Below are 23,604 nucleotides of genomic sequence, written 5' to 3' on the forward strand. Positions count from 1 at the left end.
GAGTCATTTTCAAGGACTCATATATGTCATAGGCCGTTTCCCTGTTAGATATCTTCTCATACTCAGCATGAGAGATAGCATTCAGCAAAACAGTTCTGCATTTATGATGATTCCTGAAAAGCTTTTTCTGATCATCATTCATTTCTTGCCTTGTCAGCTTTACGCCTCTGGCATTTACTGGATGTTTGTAACCATCCATCAGAAGATCCCATAGATCACCATCTAGACCAAGAAAGTAACTTTTCAGTTTATCTTTCCAGTATTCAAAGTTTTCACCATCAAATACCGGCGGTCTAGTATAACCATTGTTACCGTTGTATTGCTCAGCAGAGCCAGATGTAGATGCAGGTGTAGACTTTTCACTTTCATCAACCATCTTTTACTGAAGCGTTTTTCTCTTCCTGAATCTTTTCTAAACACGGTTAAGTGCTTGCACCTTAGAACCGGCGCTCTGATGCCAATTGAAGGATAGAAAAACACTTAGAAAGGGGGGGTTTGAATAAGTGTAGCTTTAAAAACTTGACAGATAAAAATAAATTGCACAGTTATTTTTATCCTGGTTCGTTGTTAACTAAACTACTCCAGTCCACCCCCGCAGAGATGATTTACCTCAACTGAGGATTTAATCCACTAATCGCACGGATTACAATGGTTCTCCACTTAGTCAGCAACTAAGTCTTCCAGAGTCTACTGATCACACACTGATCACTCCAGGAACAACTGCTTAGATACCCTCTAAGACTTTTCTAGAGTATACTGATCCACACGATCACTCTAGTTACAACCTGCTTAGATCACTTCTAAGACTTCCTAGAGTATTCTGATCCACACGATCACTCTAGTTCCTTACAACTTAATGTAATCAATTCTAAGAGTATTACAATTGCTTCTTAAAAGCGATAATCACAAACTGTGATATTTCTCTTAATCGTTTAAGCTTAATCTCACTAATATATTACAACAGCAATGTAGTGAGCTTTGATGAAGATGAAGATTCTGAGTTTAGATTTGAACAGCGTTTCAGCAAGTTTGATATGAGTTGTTTTGGTGCAGAACCGTTAACCTTGCTTCTCATCAGAACTTCATATTTATAGGCGTTGGAGAAGATGACCGTTGAGTGCATTTAATGCTTTGCGTGTTCCGTACAGCATCGCATTTAATGTTATACGCTTTTGTCAACTACCTCGAGCCTTGTTCACGCTGTGTCTACTGACGTAGCCTAGAATAGCTTTTAACGTTCCTTTTGTCAGTCAGCGTAGCTTGCCACTTGTACTTCCTTCTGATCTGATGTTTGTGAATACAACGTTTGAATATCATCAGAGTCAAACAGCTTGGTGCATAGCATCTTCTGATCTTCTGACCTTGAAGTGCTTCTGAGCGTGATACCATCAGAACTTCAGTGCTTCTGTTCTCTTGTTCTTCTGATGCTTCCATAGACCCATGTTCTGATTCTGCTTCGACCATCTTCTGATGTCTTGCCAGACCATGTTCTGATGTTGCATGCTGAACCCTTTGAGACAAAGCTTCTGAGCGCTGAATTATGCGTACTCTTTTATATATTTCCTGAAAGGGAAATTGCATTGGATTAGAGTACCATATTATCTTAAGCAAAATTCATATTATTGTTATCATCAAAACTAAGATAATTGATCAGAACAAATCTTGTTCTAACAAAAAGAAGGGCACGCGAATACATGATAGTTAGAGGAATTCTGTATAAAAGAGGTATGTCATACCTTTGTTGAGGTGCGAAGGAAAAGAAAAGGTCAATTACGCCCTTTTGGAGGTACACAAAGGGATAACTAGACAACATTTGGGGGCTAGAGCAGTATCCAAGAAAATTCTGAGAGCTAAGTATTTTTGGCTTATTATAGTCTAGGATTCTCAGGAATGTATGAAAAAATGTGACCAATGTCATAGGCACGAAGATGTTTTCAATGCCTTAACTACTGGGTTTCATGTATTGACATCTTTATAGTGGGGGATTCAACATCCTCAGCCCATTCGTCCCGACACTGGGGCAATTCAAATACCTTATCGAAGTTGTGGAATATTTCACTCAATGGATCGAGGATGACGTGTTGGCAAACATCACTGCATCAAACATTTTAAAGTTATTCAAAATGAACGTGTTTGGCCAGGGTTGGGGAGCCTTAAGCTATTGTGATAGACAATATGGACGCAATTTATAGAAAAAATGTTAAGAAACCTTATAGAAGAGTTGAATATCAAGCAATATTTTGCATTAGTGGAGCATCTGCAAACGAACGGTAGGGTTAAGACGGCTAATCGGGTGATAGTAAGGGGTTTGGAGTGAAGACTAGAAAAATCTAAGGGCAACTAGGCCCGCAAACTTCTGCATGCCATATGGGCCTACCGTACCACCCCTAGTCAACCACAGGAGTTTAAGCAATTGACCTAGGATTTTTAGTCTACACAATGAGTACAATAGTACGGTGAAGAGAAAATGCATAAAGAAAGAAGATTGGGAGCCCACCTACAGGGTGGAGATGTACCCGATGAATGTTGTAATTGAAGCTGACAGAATAGTACAAGAAACCTAGACCCAAGTTGCATACTCCTCATGTAATAAGTTTTTAATTTTCTTTGCTTTTCTGAATATGCGATTTCTTCGTATTCTTCCTTCTTTTTCTTTTGAATTTTCTGTTCGATGCCGAGTTGTTGTCGTTGTTATTGTTTTGTTATGTAATAGAGATAGTGTATAAGACTTAGGTTAATGCAATATAAATGAGAGAGTTGAGAGGTGAATATGAAGATGCCATAAGTTAGAGTGAGATGGTGATGAGATGAAGATGATGATGGGAGGATAAGCTCTACTTCTTTGGAGCTTCAATGCGAAACTCTGAAGGAGTATTTAAAATGAGCTATGGTGAGGGTTGTGGAGAGCATTTGGTAGAGGTTTGCTAAGGTGAGAGATTGCTTGAGAATGAAGAAAGAAGTGGATGCTTTTATAGTTGAGGTTAGATGAAGTTTAGGAGGGAAAATCAGTTATGGTTGTTAGATCTAGAGGAATGTGGATCATTAGATTAGGATCCAAGTGAGGTAGTTATCTATGGTTGAGAATGAGTTTTGGCTTTAGTTGAGGATTGGGGTTTTTGACCCTTGGATGAAATTTGAAGAGATGTGGAGATTTAATTTCAAAAATTGTTAGAATTTGATTTTGTTTGAGTGTGAATTCAAGTGTATTTATGTTTCTTTTGGATTTTGTTTAGTAAAAAATGGACTTGGGGTGTGTTAGTTTGATAGGTTTAGTGATGGGGTTTGAAAATGATTTTGGAGGAAAACTAGTTCTAACTAACTTGGGGGTAGTATGGTCATTACAGATTGGACATGTGGCATAGTTAGTTGTAGGAAGTTAGGGTTGGTTAAAGAGTTTGTTACTTTAAAGGGGTTTAAGGTTAGTTAGAAGTTAATAGTTTATCAACAGAATTTTTGAGGTAGTTAGGATAACTGAACTATTAGTGCTAACTGTAGGTGTTTGACAGTTGGTTAAAGTAATTTAGGAATGGTTCGTTGTGAATTTAGTTTAAAGTTTGGTTTGGATTGGTTAACAAGTTAGATGTGGGTTGATTATGTTGATAGTTAGAATTTGAACTACTAGATGTAAGGCTGATATGAACTGAATGTAAATGGGATGACTCATGTTTGGCAATATCTCTAACTAGCATCCATCTGTTTATTAAACACCTTGTATAATGGCTTGAAATTAATTAATAATCATTAACATATGCATTCATAAACAATTTCTCATTCTGCATAACAAAAAGCTGCTCGAACATATAATCTAATGTTTTTCAATTAGTACTAATCGTTTACAACCAAACAATAAATCCAAAGAATCAAGTCCATACCAGTTTCCCATTAGACTCTTGATTATCAGATTGTGATGTTGAATCATTTTCAGCCAACTTGTGCACATTTTGAGTTGACTTGTGCATATTTTGAGTTGAATTGTCTTCATTTAGAGTTAACTCGTGTTCATGGGAGTTAGGACCTCTATCCTTATAGCATGCAGAGCAAATGTCCCAATCCGGACAAACCTCACATTTCCAGCACTTTTGAAACACATTGTGTGCACAACAAATACTACAACATTTTCCAGAAGTCATAAGACTAGGATTGCTTAGATGGTAGAGGATCATCATTGAAGAATACTTAGCACGTCGGAGTGTGTCAAACTGAAGCTGATACTTCTGGCAGAAGCTCAAAAAGTTGATTCTATCTTCAAATAATCCATTCTCAAGGATGGTATCATTATGCTTAGTGCTGGAGGGGATATCATCAACAACGGCCTAAAAACAACACATAAATCAAAATTTTGCATGAATTTACTAATGATGACAAAATCATATTGAGCTATAGGTTTAGTTAGGTTGTTACCTGACAAAGTGGATGCACTTCTCCGTTCTTTAAGGTGTGTTCATTTGAACTATGGCAACTATAATATATTTGATACGAAAGTCAAAGACAAAACCCTTTTCATTGTATTCAATGTAAAACCAATGCATTCATTTTAAAAGAAGGGGAAACAATTGAAATATGTATTTAAGTTATCATACCTTTCACACTCCTGAAATTTCTTGCATTCAGTGCAAAACCACCGCTTCCCAGACGTTATCACTTCACAGCAGTGTATGCATGAATACTGTAAGTGAACTACAATGAAATTTTCCTTGGTAGGCAATATTTCTTGACCCAACTAATGAAAATTAGGTGGAAAAAAAAGGAAGAAAGATTAGAATAACAACATTACAGAATTTTCATTCAATATAGTATATAAATAACTTAAACTGAACTATAGAATAACAACATTGCAACTTTTCATTCAATATAGTATAAAAGGATATGAGATTAATTTTGATGTAATGTATAAAAGATTTTAGACTATTAACCAATCAAAATCCATCATTTAAATGACTTTTAAGTTAGATATAATTAAAGTCAAATATCTTTTAGTAATTCAACCATTGTAAACACCCTCAATTAAATCTAGAGAATATATCCCAAAATAAAGTAAGACATTGTATACTTTATCTAAATGTAGAACACCACAAAATAAAAGAGAAGGGCGACATACTTTTCGCATCACTAAAATGTCTTTAGCAGCGTCTTTCGAAGGATTGACATGTCCCATGGTCTTCAAAGCTCTAGTTGACACTTGTTTCTTCAACATATTTTCATAGTCTCCTCTGCTCTCTTTTTCAATGGGCCACACTTTTTCCATAGCAGAACCACACCAAAAGTCTCCATCAAAGTATGGCAAACGAGAAATCGTCACTTTGGAGCCCTCTTTTTCAGTAGGAACAAAGAAATGATCATATATGTTAGTTAAACCAACAACAATTTTTTCTTCTGTAGCCTTTTTTAGCATTGAAAGATACCTGCATAAACAAACAATATAAATATTCTATGGTAACATGGCAGTGCTAGTATTCAAAAAAAAAATGATAAAAAGAAAAATACTACTCTCAAATTCTCATAAAGACTCAACATATACTCATAAGAAGAAAGAAAGACTGACCAAGAGAGTAGCTTATCCTTGTTTGGAGTCTTTTGCTCTTTCGGATGACAATATAGTATATAAACATCCCTTTTGGAAGGAGGACGTGCCCATATGTGGCAAGTGGAGAAACCCCTTTTCTTACAAAAATCAAGGTATCCATCCAATCTGATGATAGAGGGAAAAAAAACACAAATAGAAAATATGGAAGGATTTAGTATTCAATTTTATATCTTTTATTGGCCTAGAAGTAAAAGTAAAGTTCAAAAGAAAAATACCAATATCTCATGGTAAACGAAGGTACGAAGTGCTCCTCCTTCCACAATCACTCTTTCAGGCCTAAAATATTTAACAGAATCAAGATATGAAATATACACACAGCGCTGATTCGGATTGCCACATTCAGAGCCAAACTCCTGGACGTACAGTCCAAAAATGCATATATCTACTCCATCAATCTTCTGAAATAGAAGTATCACCTGAAACCAATGAAACTTGTATTAAACCTCTTGGACGTATAATTATTTTTTCATTGATAAAATTACTGAACTTACTCTTGATCTATAAGAGAATTCAGCCGGATAATTCTTTTCTGGGATGATATCAAGAAACAGCTTCTTCACTTTCAATTGTTTGTCGATAGATAACACTTCTCTAATAGAAATACTTTCTGCTGCTAAAACCTACAGTTTTGCAGAAATTAAGGGCAAGTAAGAAAATTTTCTATAATTTTTAAATCAATTTACAATTGCTTTAAAAAGATCAATAGTATAAATAACAAGAAAGAAAACTATTTTAGTATTATTTTGAATTTACTTGCCTGTATAAGAATAAGAAAATGTTATGATATTTTAAATTTATGTGCATACATATTGATTTTACTGTATTACCTTATCAAGATTCTCACTTCCTTTAACTTTTTCCCCATCTACTCTCACTTCCATGAGACGCTTAAAAAGTCTCTTCTCTAAATGGTCACTAAGCATGGTGCGTGGTAAGTCCTTAGCACCATAAATAGTAGTCTTTTGTAAGGGAACATTGTTGGTGATTTTAGTATCATCAATGCATTTTGGTAGTAATGTGATTTACTATAGGCTAATGCAATTATGCGTTAAGTTTGAAACGAGTTAGGGTAGTGCGGAGTGCACGCTCGTCGAGCCAAACGCGTAATTGAATATGAATAATAGAAACGGACATAACGTTTCGTTTGAATAGTTGCACCCGTTCCCAACGGACATAACGATTCGTTTGAATAGTTGCACCCGTTCCAACAGACATAACTGTTTTCCGAAAAGGTGTGTCTGTTCGTTTCTATTATTGGTCTCCTATATAAGGAGTCTTTTGGTCTCAATTTGGAATACGAAATTACAAACTTCATCTCTACATTCTGATCTGTTCTCTATTGTCAGAAACAGATTGTTCTTCGAGAATTATCCCCGCAAAGATTTCGTGAACCCAGACAAGAATAGGGTCGAAATACTTTGTTCGGAAAGTGAACGAACACGATTCTTGAAGATATCCAGGATTATCATACCGAATCTCTAACAAACGAACAAAGTATTCTTTCTGATAATCATGGCTGGAGGAAGCACCGTCAAGGAGATGACTAAAAATTTTGGAAAATTGGACAAGTTTCAAGGACAAGACTTCAGGCGTTGGCAGAAAAAGATGCATTTTATGTTGACAACGTTGAAGGTGTATGCAAATTTAAAGAAGAAATTACATCATGAATCTGGAAATCGGTATATCAACCCTGTTTATTGTATTTAGAAACGAAATTTATAAATGATATATTTGATATCATTCTTTTTACTGAAATTGAAAACGGGATGAAATTTATAAATACGTTTGCATATATCACCTTTTACTGAAATTGAAAGGTGGATATCGCTATGTGTTACGGAAGATGATGCCATTGCGAAGCTTCGCGTAATATCTCTTTGTTCATGGATCATTATAATTTTAATTAATTTAAAACGATAAGCCATGAAGGGAACATGTCATGAAAGACCATGAAAGGAAAATTGAAAAATATAATTCGACATGGAACGTTTAAAAACAAACGGGTAGCTTACATATGAAAAGTCTTAATTTTAAGACGTGATCAAGGAAAATAATTTTAAATGATTTTCTTGATTATTTGACAATTTCTTTGAACCGTTGTGACTACAACTTCCATAGAGAAATGAGCGACTTCTTTATTCATTACCATGGTGAAAGGTACATAATTATATTAAATAAATATGTCATTTATATGATGTTTTAAATCCATATAAAATATGTTAATAATATTTATGTTAAGTTTAACATGTGCAACAAATTTATATATGCATGATTTATGAATTATTCAAGTATGTGAATTTGGATAATTAAGAATATAATTGGTTTATGGTGTATACTTGAATGTAAAATACATGTTAAACAATATTCTTTAGTGGAAGTAATTTATTTTAATTAATATTGTATATATTTGTGGATGAAATGATTTAGTGAAAATCCATGATGTTGAATTTATTATAAATGTTAGTTATTCAAGAAAATTGTTTATTTTAAAGGAATAGAAATAATTTCTATGGTGGTGTATTTATATGAAGTATATGATTACATGTTTGAACCCACTTCATGAAGTAAAAGTTAGTCATGACAAATTTGTATGATCATGGTCGTCGATTGCTATAAATGCTAAATGTATTAAATATATTTTGGATATATTTAAGTGAAAGTAAAACTTCATATTAAAAGGGTTAGCAAATGAAGAATGACATAAAATTTGTGTATATGACAAAAGTGTCATGGTGATAGTTTGTTAAAACTATCAAGAATATATATTTATTGTTTATGATAATTGTACTAATATGACAAAAGTGTCATGGTTTGATGACAATCGATGAATACTATCAAGAGTACATTAAGTAATCATAAGCATGACTAGTTGAAAGATTGAATATTCAAAGTTTATTAAAATTGGAAAATCTTGCAATTCCTAATGGAAGGATTGACAACGATGTGATGTCTTTGGATATAATTGAAGTTAATGAAGACATCATTAGGGATGTGGAACAAGCCCATATCTAATTAATCATCAATGGTGGAAACTCAACTCACACTTGATTAACATTAAGTCTTGAGTTCAATGATGAAAGTACACTATAAGAGTGATTGAAGTACTTGACAATATATACATCCCAAGAGGTAAAAGTACTTGGACCATAATAATAAATGTGGTAGGATGAGGTTTTCCTCTTAATGGACATATAGTATATGTTTGCTGGAATGCATAATTATGGGTGCATTTCTGATATAGTCTACCTATATGGGAATGAAGTGGTGCCGCCTCATAAGATTCAAGGGCTTGACTCTTAAATTCTCATGAAAAGGATATGAGACACAAGACCTTATTAAATGTGTCATATTGATAATTCGATCAATGGTACCGAGATTTCATGTGTGAGTTATGCACACTTGTTCTAATGAATAATTGGTTCAAAGCATGTCTACCAAAATATCCGGGGATGAGTGAAAACTTGACTTACTAAGTAATGATTCAAATCGTAAGATACCTTTATCTGAAACCATGAAATTTCCTGAATAATGGATTTAGATATATTTTGAAAATGGTGGGGGATTGTTGGAGAATTTCCAAAATATATTTGGAAAGTTGCAATGGTTAACAAAGACCTTTTAGAGAAAAGGTGTAATACTTTACAATTGAAGCAATGTAACCATTCATGAACAAACTCTTTCAAAGGGTTGTTTCTCTTCACCAAGTGGCATGAATTTCTCTATAAATAGAGATAATTTCCAAACCTAAAAGGATGCGAAAATAATGTATTTCAAGAGTCAAATATCATATCTAAGTCATTTCTTTATTTTTCTAGTGCACGAGAATAAATGAGAAAACTTTATTCGGTAAAATATTGTTGATCGATATGCTTAATGTGAATGTGCGATTCATGTTAAGGTTTCCAAAGTATCCTGAAGGGGATTCGCCGGTTAACCCATTTGCATCCAATTACCTAAATTGGTGGGGGCGAATCGAACCTAAAGCTTAGTGTAAACACACGCTTTGGAATTTATTTTGTGCAATTTTCATCGTACCGTTTTCATCTTCTTCTTGTCCATGTTTTGCAGGAGACCCCCAACATTAAATCTAACAATCTTTAGGTTCGATTTTCGATTTTAATTCATGCTTTATTTGCAATTAATATGTATGCTATGATTAGCACTAGACCGGATATTGCTTATGCGGTTGGAAAGTTGAGCACATTTACTAGTAATCCTAGTAGACATCATTGGCATGCGATAACTAGGGTATTCAAGTACTTGAAGGGTACTATGAATTATGGATTGTCATATATGGGATTTCCTTCAGTGTTAGAGGGTTATTCGGATGCTAGTTGGATAAATAATGCTGAAGATTCATCCTCTACAAGTGGATGGGTGTTCTTGCTTGGGGGAGGTGCCATCTCATGGGCTTCCAAGAAGCAAACATGTATAACTGGTTCCACAATGGAATCTGAGTTTGTAGCATTAGCTGCTGCTGGTAAAGAAGCGGAATGGCTAAGGAACTTGGTATATGAGATTCCAATATGGCCTAAACCGATATCACCAATTTCTATCTGTTGTGATAGTACTGCCACACTGGCTAAAGCTTATAGTCAAATACACAATGGAAAGTCTAGACATTTGGGTGTTAGACATAGTATGATTAGGGAATTAATCATGAATGGGGTGATATCTATTGATTTTGTTCGGTCGCAACAAAACTTAGCTGACCACTTGACGAAGGGGTTAGCAAGAGACTTAGTGAAGAAGTCGGTAATTGGGATGGGATTAAAGTCCATTTAAATCTATTAGTTATGGTATACCCAATTCCCTTCTAATACAACGTTAGAAGCAGAATTCAATGTGGAAAGATCATAGTTAAAGATTGGAGCAATTGTGTTTATCTTCCCAAGGTATGTGCTCAGACCTGCAAGTGATGGCTAGGTTGAAGTATATCTTCTTAATGGTTCTTTTGAAAAATTGCAAATGCAGGTGCAAGATTAAAAGGATCACCTATGTGAGCATGAAGTTTTGCCGCTTCAAGAAGCTTGGACTTGGCTTCCTATATGCTTATTAATGGATAAGGACACATGGCTTGTAAAGTGTCAAGTATGAATAGTAGAGTATTGTAAGAAACATATGTGTACTATATCTTTAGATATTCAAATGGATTGACGGGTTCAATCATTATGACACCCCGATTTTCGAATATTTGGAATGTGTATTTGTACTAAGATGAAAATTCAATCGTAAGACATTTTCTTCTATGCATTTGTTTGATCGTTATACCTATAAAGTAAATCAAGGATTATACTAAAATGGGGGGAGTTTGTTGGTGATTTTAGTATCATCAATGCATTTTGGTAGTAATGTGATTTACTATAGGCCAATGCAATTATGCGTTAAGTTTGAAACGAGTTAGGGTAGTGCGGAGTGCACGCTCGTCGAGCCAAACGCGTAATTGAATATGAATAATAGAAACGGACATAACGTTTCGTTTGAATAGTTGCACCCGTTCCCAACGGACATAACGATTCGTTTGAATAGTTGCACCCGTTCCAACAGACATAACTGTTTTCCGAAAAGGTGTGTCTGTTCGTTTCTATTATTGGTCTCCTATATAAGGAGTCTTTTGGTCTCAATTTGGAATACGAAATTACAAACTTCATCTCTACATTCTGATCTGTTCTCTATTGTCAGAAACAGATTGTTCTTCGAGAATTATCCCCGCAAAGATTTCGTGAACCCAGACAAGAATAGGGTCGAAATACTTTGTTCGGAAAGTGAACGAACACGATTCTTGAAGATATCCAGGATTATCATACCGAATCTCTAACAAACATGCACTCCATTTTCAATTTCTCTTAAGCGGCATACAGCACATATATACTCAACATTGCAGTCCAAATCTTTTTTGTTGTTGTAGAGTGCACATACTTGATGCTGCCATCTTTTGCATTTATTGCATTCAACCCACTAGAAGAGAAAATGATCATTAAAAGTTAGTTTATGATTCTCAATATAAAGATGAATCATATATTAATGGTTATTACAACATACCGGTTCTTCAAGTACTTCATCATTTGTCTTTTTTTCAAGATTTGCCTTAGAAACAAATGTCGCCCTAAATGCAATGTACCCGACTTTAGATGCATTATAACAGGAAGAGCAAAAGCAACGCTCTGCATCAAATCCCACATCTTTTCTACAGAAATATATTTTTCTTCTCCCGATGGAAATGCCACAACATATACAAAAAATCGGTACCGGTGCAAAGTAAAGCTTTTCCCTTTCACATAATTGGCATGTGTTTGCATCATTTCCTGTTCCATCTTCAGCTGTAATCTGTGTTAAAATAATTGTTAACTTTTATATGCACAAAAGTAAGTTGCAAAAATAGAAATTTAAACTTAAATACATATCAGCTGAGCATGCGAGCATATATAACATCCAAAGATAAAAAGAAGTATTATTCATGAGCTTTAACCAAATAGCTTAACCTTTTGGGACAGACAGTTCATGACAAAACAAAGAACAATAATATCTAATACACCAGGATAATTGAAAACACTAGAAAATGGTGTACTAACCTTAAGAGGTTCTTTTCTCAGACTATTAATATGTTCTGTTATTTGATCATGTGTGAAAAAATCAATCAAGGAAATAACATCAACGGTTGTATTTGAGGATTTAAATTGTTTCGCTTGATCAACTTTAGGCTTACTGACTTTCCTTTTAACAACTTTCTCCTCTTGGTTGAATCCAGTTATGTCATGTTTGTCCTCTACATCAATAGGAATAGGAGCCTTGCTTATGAGAGTGTGCATAATGGAATTCGATCCAATGTCAATTTCCATTGATTTGTCGCTATCTATTTCATTAACTATAGAATTTGAGGACTTAGTATTTGTTGGCTCATCAACTTTCTTATTGGCATTTGTCCTGAACTCAGTTGTGTCTTGTATACCTTCTCCATCAATAGGAAAAACATCTTCGGTGAGATTAGGAAGGTTGGAGTTCAATGTAATGCCACGGTCGAATTCAGCTGAGAGCTGCATAATCTCTCCACCAATAGAAAAAGGATCCATGTCGAGAGTACGCTTCCTGGGTTTCAAACTAAAGACAAATTCCTTTGAGCTGATTTCCATCACATCATCGCTTTCAAGGCTTGGCTCCTTTAAGATCTGTTCAAGTGTATCACTTGCCTCATTGTTGTTTATCCCTCTGATTCCCGAAGAATGAAACATCGGATTTGTAAGTTCTTCCCCATTGCTCGCTAAAGTGATAGAAGAGAAGGGGGGAAATTGTGACTGCTGTGGCACTTCCGAAGGTGTTTGAGAGGAATAAGGTTGAACTAACTGGTTATTCCATTGTTTGTTATTACCAGCCAAGACATCATTAACACCATGTCTTACAATAGAGCTCTTCTGAAAATCCAGCATTTGTGGTAGATAACAAGACTTCCAGCCAGGAAAAGGATTGGAAAATCCATAAATCATTTTTTTTCTTTTGGTAGGTTGTAGTATGTCGGTATCACCTAAAAAGATAACCTAATTGGTCAATAACATTGCTTCAAAAGACAGAATCAATATTGCTCAAAAGAGGATTTAGACTTGGGAAGAAATCACAATCTAATTTGAACATACAATTATTTGTGTGTTGATGAGGAAAATAGTTGTTAATAGATCTGGTGTTAGCATCCAAATAGCTTTCACCACCATAAACAGGTAAGTTACTACGCACATCCATATTAGCAACTGGGGGGATTGATGAAAGGTCATCAGGAAAACAAGGCAGATCACGAACAGTAGAAGGGACAGATTGTCCCTCTTTTAGCATGCTATAATAACCAGTGACATGAGCTCTAGAAGAGTCTGATACAACTTGCACACGGCGAGGCAATGTCTCCAAGTTCATATAGTCCTCCTGCCAAATATGTATAAAAAAAAAAAACAATAGTATACCGCTACAACTTGCATTTTATATTAAATATATTAAAAATACTTGCATCCGAGCAGTGTCATAGTTAGAAATATTCCAGTAAGAGCCGATAGGTGATAGTTACAAAAAAGAGTTTATATAGGTGATCAATAACAAACAACACCTAAGTAACTGGTTTTTGAGGGGATAACTCCAGTCTCAAACACAAACATTTGAACAGCGTCAGCAAGAAAGTAGCAGCTTGTGCAAGAATCAATGAAAACAACACAGTTGTAACCAGACATGAATTGATTAGCATTTTTACAACACTCACACCCATAAACCACCTGTGGCAGATTACCTTATTTGATTTTCATACAAAACTTGCAGACACAATGCAATATCCACAGTTAACTTAAACTTAAAACTGATTATTAAGGGTGCCTCAAAAAACATACCTTTGAAGCAGCAACTTTACGATTTTGTTCCATTTCAGGATGATCATGCCAGTCTGTATTGAGTCCAACAGGTTGATTGGATAGTTCATCGAAACCTCTTTTTTATGGAATGTCCGAGAAAACTGATGAATAATTTCTTAATGTGCCATAAGCCTTTGTTTCGTCTGCCACGGAAATCCTAGTGTCGTGTTCCATTTTTTCTATTCACTAAGCTACAAAAACTAAAAAAAGAAATTAGTTACAGAAGTTCAATTAGTGTTGATGATATATACAGAAACTTTAGTAAACTCATAAATGAGAGAAAATAAGATTATAATAAATGTAAACAAGTTTATGTACAATAAAAAAAAATTAAACAAGTCCACATATAAACACCAATTTTAAAAGGATTGTTTTTCTCCCCATAATTTTTATACAAGTTCACCAACCTAAATGTAATATATCATTGATATAATATTATATCAATTAAGTTAGAAGATTATTTTTTTTATGCATGTTAATACATTATGGCAAAGATAGAACAGAGTATACAATAACTCTGTACATTTGATCTGAATCACTATAAAGGAAGATTAAATCTTGGTAAATCATAACTATTCTCTGGTGATAAAATTGATAAATCACGTGTTATTTGTATTAGAATCGGAATCAATTTTCCAACCAAAACCCTAATAGCCACTGAAATCGGTTAAAAAAAATGGAAAAGCGCGTTTGAAAATAATCACGGTTGAACCAAAGAAATGCGTTTTGTTTATTATGATTATTATTACTATTATGCAATTATCAAGCTTAAAGACCGATTAAGTCTCGATTGTAATAGAAGAAATTAGGGTTAGAGTTTTGAATTTGGGACAAACTAGAGAAATTAGGGTTAGATTAGATGAAAGAGAACGTACAATGTGAAAACGGTGTCGTTTCTGATTTGTTGTGTTGTGTGTAAAGAAGTGAATAATTGAATTTGAAGAGAGCGAGAAAGGAAAATTGACTTTTCTTAAATCCCTTTCTTTATTTGTTTGTCTTGTTAAGTTCTTCTTCATTTAGTTTAACACTCCAGATTTACTTACACTAAAAATTAAAATTAATTTCCATAATAATCGCTTATTATTAACACTTTAACAGCATATAGCGGGCTTTAGTATATAAACCTAGAGTAATTTTTGCATGGACACGATCTTAAATTCACATTTTTAGGAGCAGCCAATAAAAAAGAATACTTTTTAAATTTATTTTAATTTTAATTTTGTTTTTAATTTGATTCATGGGGTGGTTGAGATTATGAAGGAGAAAGAAAAATCAGTATTTATTTTTTAATTAATTAAAATTTTGTGAATGGTTGTGTGTAAAATAATTTTTTAGGTATGTGTCCACCTAAGAATTTTCCATCAACCTAACTAGAAAAATAGCCTCCGATTCGGACGGGTTTATCTTAAATATAATTATTATTTTAACTATTAGTAAAATATAAAAGGGTTGAATAAATTTTACCATATATTTGAAGATATTTCTCTCATCGCCACGGGTCTCCACGGAGATGGAATCTTAAGAAAATTTTATATTTTTTGATTAAAATTATGATACTAGTATTTTGTTATTACCATATATTTGAAGAGTAATCTACAATATAAGAAAATAACATGTTCTGTCAACTACCAATTTACCCCTCTATTCCCAAAATTTGCCACATGGAAGGGTTGAGCTTCCATTTATCATTTTGTTCATTGCTTCATTCCTGTTCTTATAATTTGGTTTCTTCTTGAAAACATTTGTTGTAGAGATATGCAGTCCTGCTAAAAACTTTCTTGGGAACAAATTTTTTCTGCACCATCTTTTAACAAATATCAGTAGTCTTTTCCATCTTCAACCATCTTTTCATTATGTTCCCTCTCTTCAACTTCATAAGACAAACTTCTTCCATCTTCAACTCCAAATCATCTTCCATTTTCAAAATCCAACCATCTTCCATCTTCAACATCTCTTTCTACATGGCACGGTCGCTTGAGAAAATTATGGACATCGACGATACCAAGGAGTTATGGAAGATGGCGGTTCGAGTTTGCGACATCAACGAAGCGAATGTTCTGGTCTATCAGGCTTGAATTGCTTTTCCAGTTTTTGTTGTATGTTTTAGTGTTAGTTGAAGGAGTGAAAAACACTTAGAAAGGGGGATTGAATAAGGGTTGTTTCTTTTTGGCTATTGAAAAAAATTGAACACAATGATTTTAATCCTAGTTCGTTTGAACTCAAACTACCTCCAGTTCACCCTCACAGGTGATTTACCTCCACTGAGAATTTAATCCACTAATAAAAAATGATTACAATGGTTCTCCACTTAGATCAACCTCTAAGTCTTTTTTAGTCTACAGATCACAACTTGGTCACTAAAGGAATTTTGGTTTACAAATATATATTCAAATACAAGAGATTAATGTTGCTTCTAAAAAGCTATAATCACCAAGTGATTTTTCTCTTAATCTTAAGTTCTATATCTTACTAAGTATACAAAAGTATGTGAGCTTGAAGATGAAGTTTTTGATTGTTGTGTTCAAGAATGTTGTTCTTTTAGCGTAGGTGTCCAAACTTCTCCTTTGGCAGAATTGTTCCTTTTATAGGCACTTAGAATATGACCGTTGAACCACTTCTGCATTTAATTCTTTGCGTGTTCCGTACATGCTGCATTTAATGTTTATACTCTTTTGTCAACTGCCTGGAGCCTTGTATTAATTGTTATTTCTGACTTTGCCTTTTGTAGCTTTGTATCTAACGTTCCTTTTGTCAGATAAACAGACTAGTCTATTTTGCTTTTCATCAATTGCTTTCTTCTGGACTCAGACTTTATGTTTTGCTTTGTTCATCAGAGTTTCCAGCAGTTGGTGCAAATTAGAACTTCAGCATTTCAGACTTTGGAAGTTCCATTGAGCGTGACACCTTTCAGAGCTTCAGAACTTGCTTCTCATAGTCATGTTCTGACAACTTCAAGACCATCTTTTGATGTCTTCAAGATCATGTTCTAATATTGTCATCCAGAACATCTGGGTCAGAGCATTTGAAGGATGAAATTTTGCATACTCTTTTATACTTTTCCTGAAATGGAAAACATAATCTATTAGAGTATTATATTGTCTTATACAAATTTCATATCTAATGTTATCATCAAAACTAGAAAATATGATCAGAACAATTCATGTTCTAACAATCTCCCTCTTTTTGATGATGACAAAAACATATAGAATTGATATGAATTTGTATCCAGAATAAGAAATGAAAAAGATAATAGCACAAAGCAGATAATCAGAGTATGTAAAATATATCTCCCCCTGAGATTAATAATCTCCCTTGAAATAAATACTAGATGAATTTACTATAAAAAGACTTCCCTGAGTATTTTCCATTTCAAAAGAGACTTTACAGTTGAGCTTTTTCTGAGAATGATTCAGAGCTTCCGTTGGACAGCTTCAGAGCATTAAATTTTCCTTAGAGAATCAGCGTATCAGAGCATTGAAGTTTAATTGCTTCAGACCTTTGCCATTCTTGTTCAGAATATGTTTCTCTCCTTTTTGAGATCTTCATAATCCTGCAAAACTTTCAAACACAGATCTTTGCATTTCTGTTAGAAAATGTTGAGACTTAAGCCTGGAAACTAATATAATAAAATCAATTCAGCAATACGTTTCTCCCCCTTTTTGTCATACATAAAAAAGAATAAAAAGATTCAGAGGAAATAAAACAAACAATGAAAGGGAAAGAACAAGTTTCATTGATAAACAGATGAAGGTACAAGGCAGATGCAAAAAACAAAAGAAAACTCCTAGAGACACAATACACAGACTAAGAAAGCTTAAAAGCTAAGAGGGCTAGGATGTTCTTGATCTCAGCGGTATCTTATGCTTGCTTCTTAGAAGTTGTCATACCCCAAAATTTGCCCTCCTCTTTTCATCTTCAATAACTCAAGGCTCAGGGGTTCTTCTCAAGTAACTCTCTCCTAACCGAGGGTCTCAAAACTAGGGTTTGCAGGTTATCAAAGGAATTTGAGTGTCTAAAGTCTCAAATGGATCCCAAGGTGTCTCACATGTATCAAGGCACCTCCATGTCAAAATTCAAGCTTATATCCCAAGGATTGCTCATTCAATGGCTCAGATGATCAATGATCGACTATGTTGACCTAAAAGTCAACTATAGTCAAAATACAGTCAAACTTCAAGATTTTTGGTCAACATCAAGTATGAGAGGTTATATCCTTCATTTGATCAAAGGTTGATCATGATCCATCAATAGAAACTCAGAAATGAACATATGCAAAAGGTTCAAATTAGGGTTTCTTTAGGAGAAAGTCAACGCAAACTTTGACTGACCATAACTATCACATGGAGCATCAAAAATTTCCCAACCAAAGCCCATTCTCAAGGAAATTTCATCCTCTACAACTTTGATGTTTATCCCAAGATCAATAAATGCACCTTTTGGGAGATATGGACAAAAACACTACAAGTCCCTTTTAAAAGTCAATAGAAACACCTTTTGAGTTAAAGCTCATAACTTGAGCATGGAGAATTCAATTGAGATGAAACCAAAGAGGTCATTTAGAGGACTCTTTGGGCTTTCTAAAAAGTCCTAGAATGCATTCATACGATTCAAATTGAGAGAGATACGCATGGTGGAATTTGAGCAATTTTCAAGATATGCATGAAAACCTAATGGACCAATCTTGGGATTTAAAGTCAATGGGCCCAAGTCTTGGACTCCAAACATGATTAACACATAAATAAAAGTCCATAAGATCATTCCCACATGTTTATGATATTTATTTGATTTATTTGGATTTTATTCATTTAAAATGCTAAAATAAATTAAATAAAATCATAAAATAGTGAAGTAAATTATAGGAGTTTACTTCTAATCATTTGAAAGCCCAAATAATTCCATGAAGTCTACAAAATTCATGCAATATGCCTAGGGAGAGGTGCTAAGCAAAAATAGAATGTTTGATATGTTTTTCTTAAAGGAATGGATCTTGCCAAAAACATGAGAGTCAAGCCCATAAGAAACCCTAATTAGACTCTCATATATATTCTAAAAGGGAGCAGCTAGAGGGAGGACGAAAATCTGGGCATAGGGGTTAGGGTTTAAAGATACAAAAATTCCAAGAAAAGTTCACAAACTCGTGTTTAATTTCCAGGCGTTCCCAATCAATTCCAAGCAGCTATTCGTACTCTTAAGGCCCCCAGGAATCAATCGAGACCTTTACACTATTCTAAGCACCCCCAGAATCGGGTTACTCGTCTCCACCTAAGGTAAGTTTTTCTTGACATTCGCATTCATTGATTCACGACGTATTAACGTGTTTGGAGTGTGTTTTTGTGATCAGGAGGTCCATTAGAACCGGTTAGGACGTTAACATGCGAGTTTCAACGTGAATTCATCATTTTGCCATTGTTAGGGCAAAATTTTCTTGTTCTTCGTATGTGCGTTTGCGGGGACTTTCAGATAAAATAGACATCGCCAAAAGATTCGCAGCATGTGTTTTATGCGATCCGGGTGTCTTCCGTTCTCGTATCGGTCCGTTTTGTATGTCTGCGACGGAACAGCTCGCCGGAGAAGATAATGCTTCATCGGAGAAGAAGGAGGCTCCGACGTGCATGGGGTTACGTGGCGCACCTGGGCTGGCCGAATCAAAGCCTCACTTCCTCTCTCCGTGCGTGGCAGACTGGAAGTGGACAGTCAACGATTCAACCCTCTCTCTCTCATTCCTATTGGTTCACGTGAGGGCGCTGGGGTCCGCATTGAGTATTTTATTTGACTGGGTCCATACTGGTTTTGTTTTTTATATTTGTTATTTCAAGTATATTATAAACAACCAAAACCAATCAGCACGCATGGCTATGAGGATCTGTTGGTAACTAAGACTACCTGGGTTCGATCCCCAGGTTTTGTATTATTTATTTTCAAAACTTTCCTTTGCAGATCTCACGCATCGCACGCGCAAATGAACACCATGCACCCTCCGCTTGCAACCGTTGGATCGTCAGCTTTCCAGATCAAGCGCCCCAGGGACTGCATCTCTACCATGGGCATTCAAAGAGACATCATACAAGATCCAAAACCAGGTTCTTATATATTTATTTATTTATTTTATTATTTAACTATATAGGTTAATTATTAATTAGTTGTATTTAATTTAATTAGCTTAATTAAATTAGGATTAGAATAATTAAATAGGATTAGGCTATAATTAGGGAACAATATTTTCCCCGATTATTTTCGATTATTCATTTAATTAATTTAATTACTATTTAATTATAAAAATCACAAAGAACCCTATAAAGGGTTATGACTATTAGGGTTTACCCCATCCCATTTGGGCCAAAGTATCAAAATATTAGGATTTAAATTACTATTCGTTTCGACTAAATTTATTGGTCGCGATGATTAGTAATCGGTTAATTTAATTAATCAAATCCTATAAATTAAAATAATATTTATTCTGCTAAATGGTTTTAACCAAATCTATTGGTTACGATGATTAGCAATTTCCCTCTATCAAAATTTTTATTATTCGTAATCAAACCTATTGATTATGAGGAATAACGATAAATTAATAATTTCTTAAAAATACATTCATTTGCTAAAAGTGATAATCGAATCAATCGATTAGAATTGCCAGCAATCATTCATTCAATCTGTTAATTATGGTGATCAAACCTATTGATCATCGCGATTAATAGTACAAATTAAAACCAGGGTTGTACGCCCAAATTCTAAAACACACTAAACCACGATACAACGGATTTTTATCCATTCAACTCCGATTTTCAAATCAAATTCAAAACTAAGATAGGGCAGTCAAAAAGCCTTTAAACAAATTTCAAACCACAAATTCTAATTCTAAGGCGTACAATCCTGTCCCCGAACTACGTTGACTCTGATTCTCCATAAGGAGATACGTAGGCACTTGGCAACAAGGCGAGTCCCCCTCCTCCAAATCTTAATCATGTCTATAATTAAGCCTTTAACCCTATTAACTGTCTGTCATCTTTCTTTATAAACCTTGATCTTTGCTATGTTAGCCTTTAGGAAAGGGTTGAGGGTGCCTAACACCTTCCCTCGACCTAAATATAGTATCTTACCCTGATCTCTAAACTGCGTAGGGTTTCCTATTCGCCCTTCAGAATAGGTGGCGACTCTAAAAGTCTATTTTTAGGGCAGGTTGCTACAGAAGTCTCTTCAGACTTCTGCATCCAAGTCTTGATCTCTTGGTTTGTATCATCTTGCTTAGCCAGACGATCAAAGACAACTTCTTGATTCCTCTAAAGTTCCTTCAGAGTGTTCCATACTTCAGAAGTTGAGGAACTAGCAAAAGAAGAAGGGGCTTGGACAACTGGTTGAGCAACCGGATTAGAGTCAAACCAAGAAAATAGAGTTTCCATATCTGTTGTCAGACCTGCAAAGTCCTTAAGAGCGAAAGGAAATTGCTTTGGCTTCCAAACCACTATGGGAAGAGGATTATCACTTTCCATTTCATCAGCCTCACGCTCCATTTCATCAACCTCACATGCAGCAGCAACAGAAGATTCTGCCTGCAGAGACTTCCACTTTCTGACCTTCTGAAAAGCCTTCCAGTTTCCAAAGTCCAGAGCCAGACCAGAAGAACCAGGAGCTGCAAAAACGCAGACATTCTGAAGATCCATAACATCAGCCTGCAAATCTTTGATGAAGACATCCCAAAGATTTCCAACAGCCACATGATCTAGCTTATGATCATAGGCAGCCTTCAGAAGTTCAAACCTAGTATGTACCCTGTAGTTAAATAACTGAAAGCGAGTATTAATAGAGGGTAGGGTCGAGGTGGGTCTGATGATGGTTATTGGCTCTTAGGGTTTGAAGATGAGGTGTGATTCAGATGATCTATCAGGAAGAAGGTGTAAAGAGGTTGATACGGGTGAAGATGTTTCTTCATGATCAGAGTCTACAATAATGACTGTTGGATCAGAAGAGGGAGAAGGGTTGCGAGGTTTGTGAACAAGAGATTCAGAAGATGAAGGAGAGGATGGGTCTGAAAAGTTATAGAACACAGGTTCATCAACTTCTGGTTGGTTTTCAGAGGTTGGGGATGTAGGTTCTGGTTGGGGTTCTGGATGGGGTTTAGAGGTTTGAGGTTCAGATGGTGGAGGTTGGGTTGTGGAGAAAATGTTTTGGGGAGGTAGAGGTGGGAAGATGACGTTGAGAGGTTTAGGATTCATAATTTGTGGTTCAGAGAATGGAACAGGTGGTTTTGTTTTAGAAGTGGTAGAGGTAGAAGGGATTACAGAGGGTTATTTTGTTGTGGGTTGTGGTTCTGTTGATGGTTCAGAGTGTGAGATAGAGGTATCTACTTGATCTATATCATCAATTATTTTCCTAAGAGCTTCAGAAGTTCTTGGTTGTTTGAGAGAGTCAGGGTCTACTGTTGATACTCTTAAGTAACTTCCGGCTTTAGTGCATTCCTTTGCCTAAAGGTATCCTCAATAGAGTGGAAGCGATCTGCAGATCTTTCCTTTGGGAGGGGACAGGAAAAATTACCCGTAAATCTCCTGTTACGTGGAAAGATGTTTGTCATCCCAAAAAGAAAGGCGGGCTGCATATTATATCGCTTCAGAGCTGGAGTAAGGTGTGCATTGTAAATAACTTATGGAATCTGAATTCGAAAGAGGATAGCCTTTGGATTAGGTGGGTTTACACTTACTACACTAAGGGTGAAGATATCATGCTATTCCCCATTAGAAATTCTGCATTGAGGATATTAAAGAAAATGTTGAGTAGCAAAAGTGAGATTGAGAATATGCAGGCTTGGATTAATATAAAGCACCAACGCGGATTTTCTGCTAGAGTTATGTATAAAGCTATTGCAGGTAATAACCAAGACGTGGATTGGTGGAGCGTGTTTCGTGGTAATGTGGCACGTCCGTGTGCAAAACACATACTGTAGATGGCTTACCATTGGAAGTTGCCTACGAAAGAGAGGCTTCATCGATTTGGTATGCTGGCGAATGACAAATGCAGTTTGTGGGGATTGCGAGATGATCGATCGTCTGTTCTTTAGCTGCAATGTTATTAGTAGGATTTGGAATACAATGGTAACATGGTTGCATATGAACCACATGCATAATGCTTGGAATGAAGAAAGCAAGTGGATCAAAGATTTATGCAAGAAAAAAGGGTGCACTACTAGAATTCGACAATGTGCCATAACTGAGACGGTTTATGAATGCTGGATATATCGGAATCAAACGTGTTTGGGTGAGAAGATTGCCCATGATGGTGTTGTTTCAAAAAACATTGATGCAACAATCTATAGATGTTGGAATGTCCCTAAGTTGAGGAAACATCTGAGTTATTTATTGATGCCTTAGTTTAAGGTCTGATTTAACTGTTCTTGAGTTGTTGGACCTTGAGTCACTTGTTCTTCACTGTATTTTTGAATCTGAGTAATAAAATATCTTTTGATTAAAAAAAAGAAAACAAATATGCACAGTAACGTTTCTCTCAAAAAAAAATTCAAATCATAACTATTAATAATAATAATTTAATTAATTATTAAAAATAAAACTATGGTCCTCTTTCCTTTCTATCAAATCTACTTTATTAATTAATTATTAATTAAATTAAAAACCAAAACGAGGATATCCT

General features: G+C 35.1%; 1 protein-coding gene across 1 annotated transcript; it reads right to left on the reverse strand.

Annotated features, from left to right (window-relative positions):
- Positions 1-3,797: 3,797 nt before the first annotated feature.
- On the reverse strand, positions 3,798-14,987 carry LOC131652916 (histone acetyltransferase HAC12-like). The gene is made up of 15 exons (XM_058922908.1): positions 14,841-14,987; positions 13,945-14,165; positions 13,213-13,492; positions 12,157-13,103; positions 11,627-11,911; positions 11,408-11,542; positions 10,597-10,619; positions 6,412-6,535; positions 6,076-6,204; positions 5,798-6,000; positions 5,543-5,683; positions 5,099-5,402; positions 4,581-4,720; positions 4,402-4,459; positions 3,798-4,313 (listed from the first exon to the last, which is right to left on the reverse strand). Exons 2-15 carry the CDS (start codon positions 13,975-13,977, stop codon positions 3,861-3,863), a joined length of 3,255 nt encoding a protein of 1,084 aa, XP_058778891.1. The 5' UTR covers positions 13,978-14,165; positions 14,841-14,987; the 3' UTR covers positions 3,798-3,860.
- Between the last annotated feature and the right edge of the window lie 8,617 nt (positions 14,988-23,604).

This window comes from Vicia villosa, linkage group LG2 (genome assembly GCF_029867415.1).
Source record: "Vicia villosa cultivar HV-30 ecotype Madison, WI linkage group LG2, Vvil1.0, whole genome shotgun sequence".
NCBI classification, from domain to species: domain Eukaryota; kingdom Viridiplantae; phylum Streptophyta; class Magnoliopsida; order Fabales; family Fabaceae; genus Vicia; species Vicia villosa.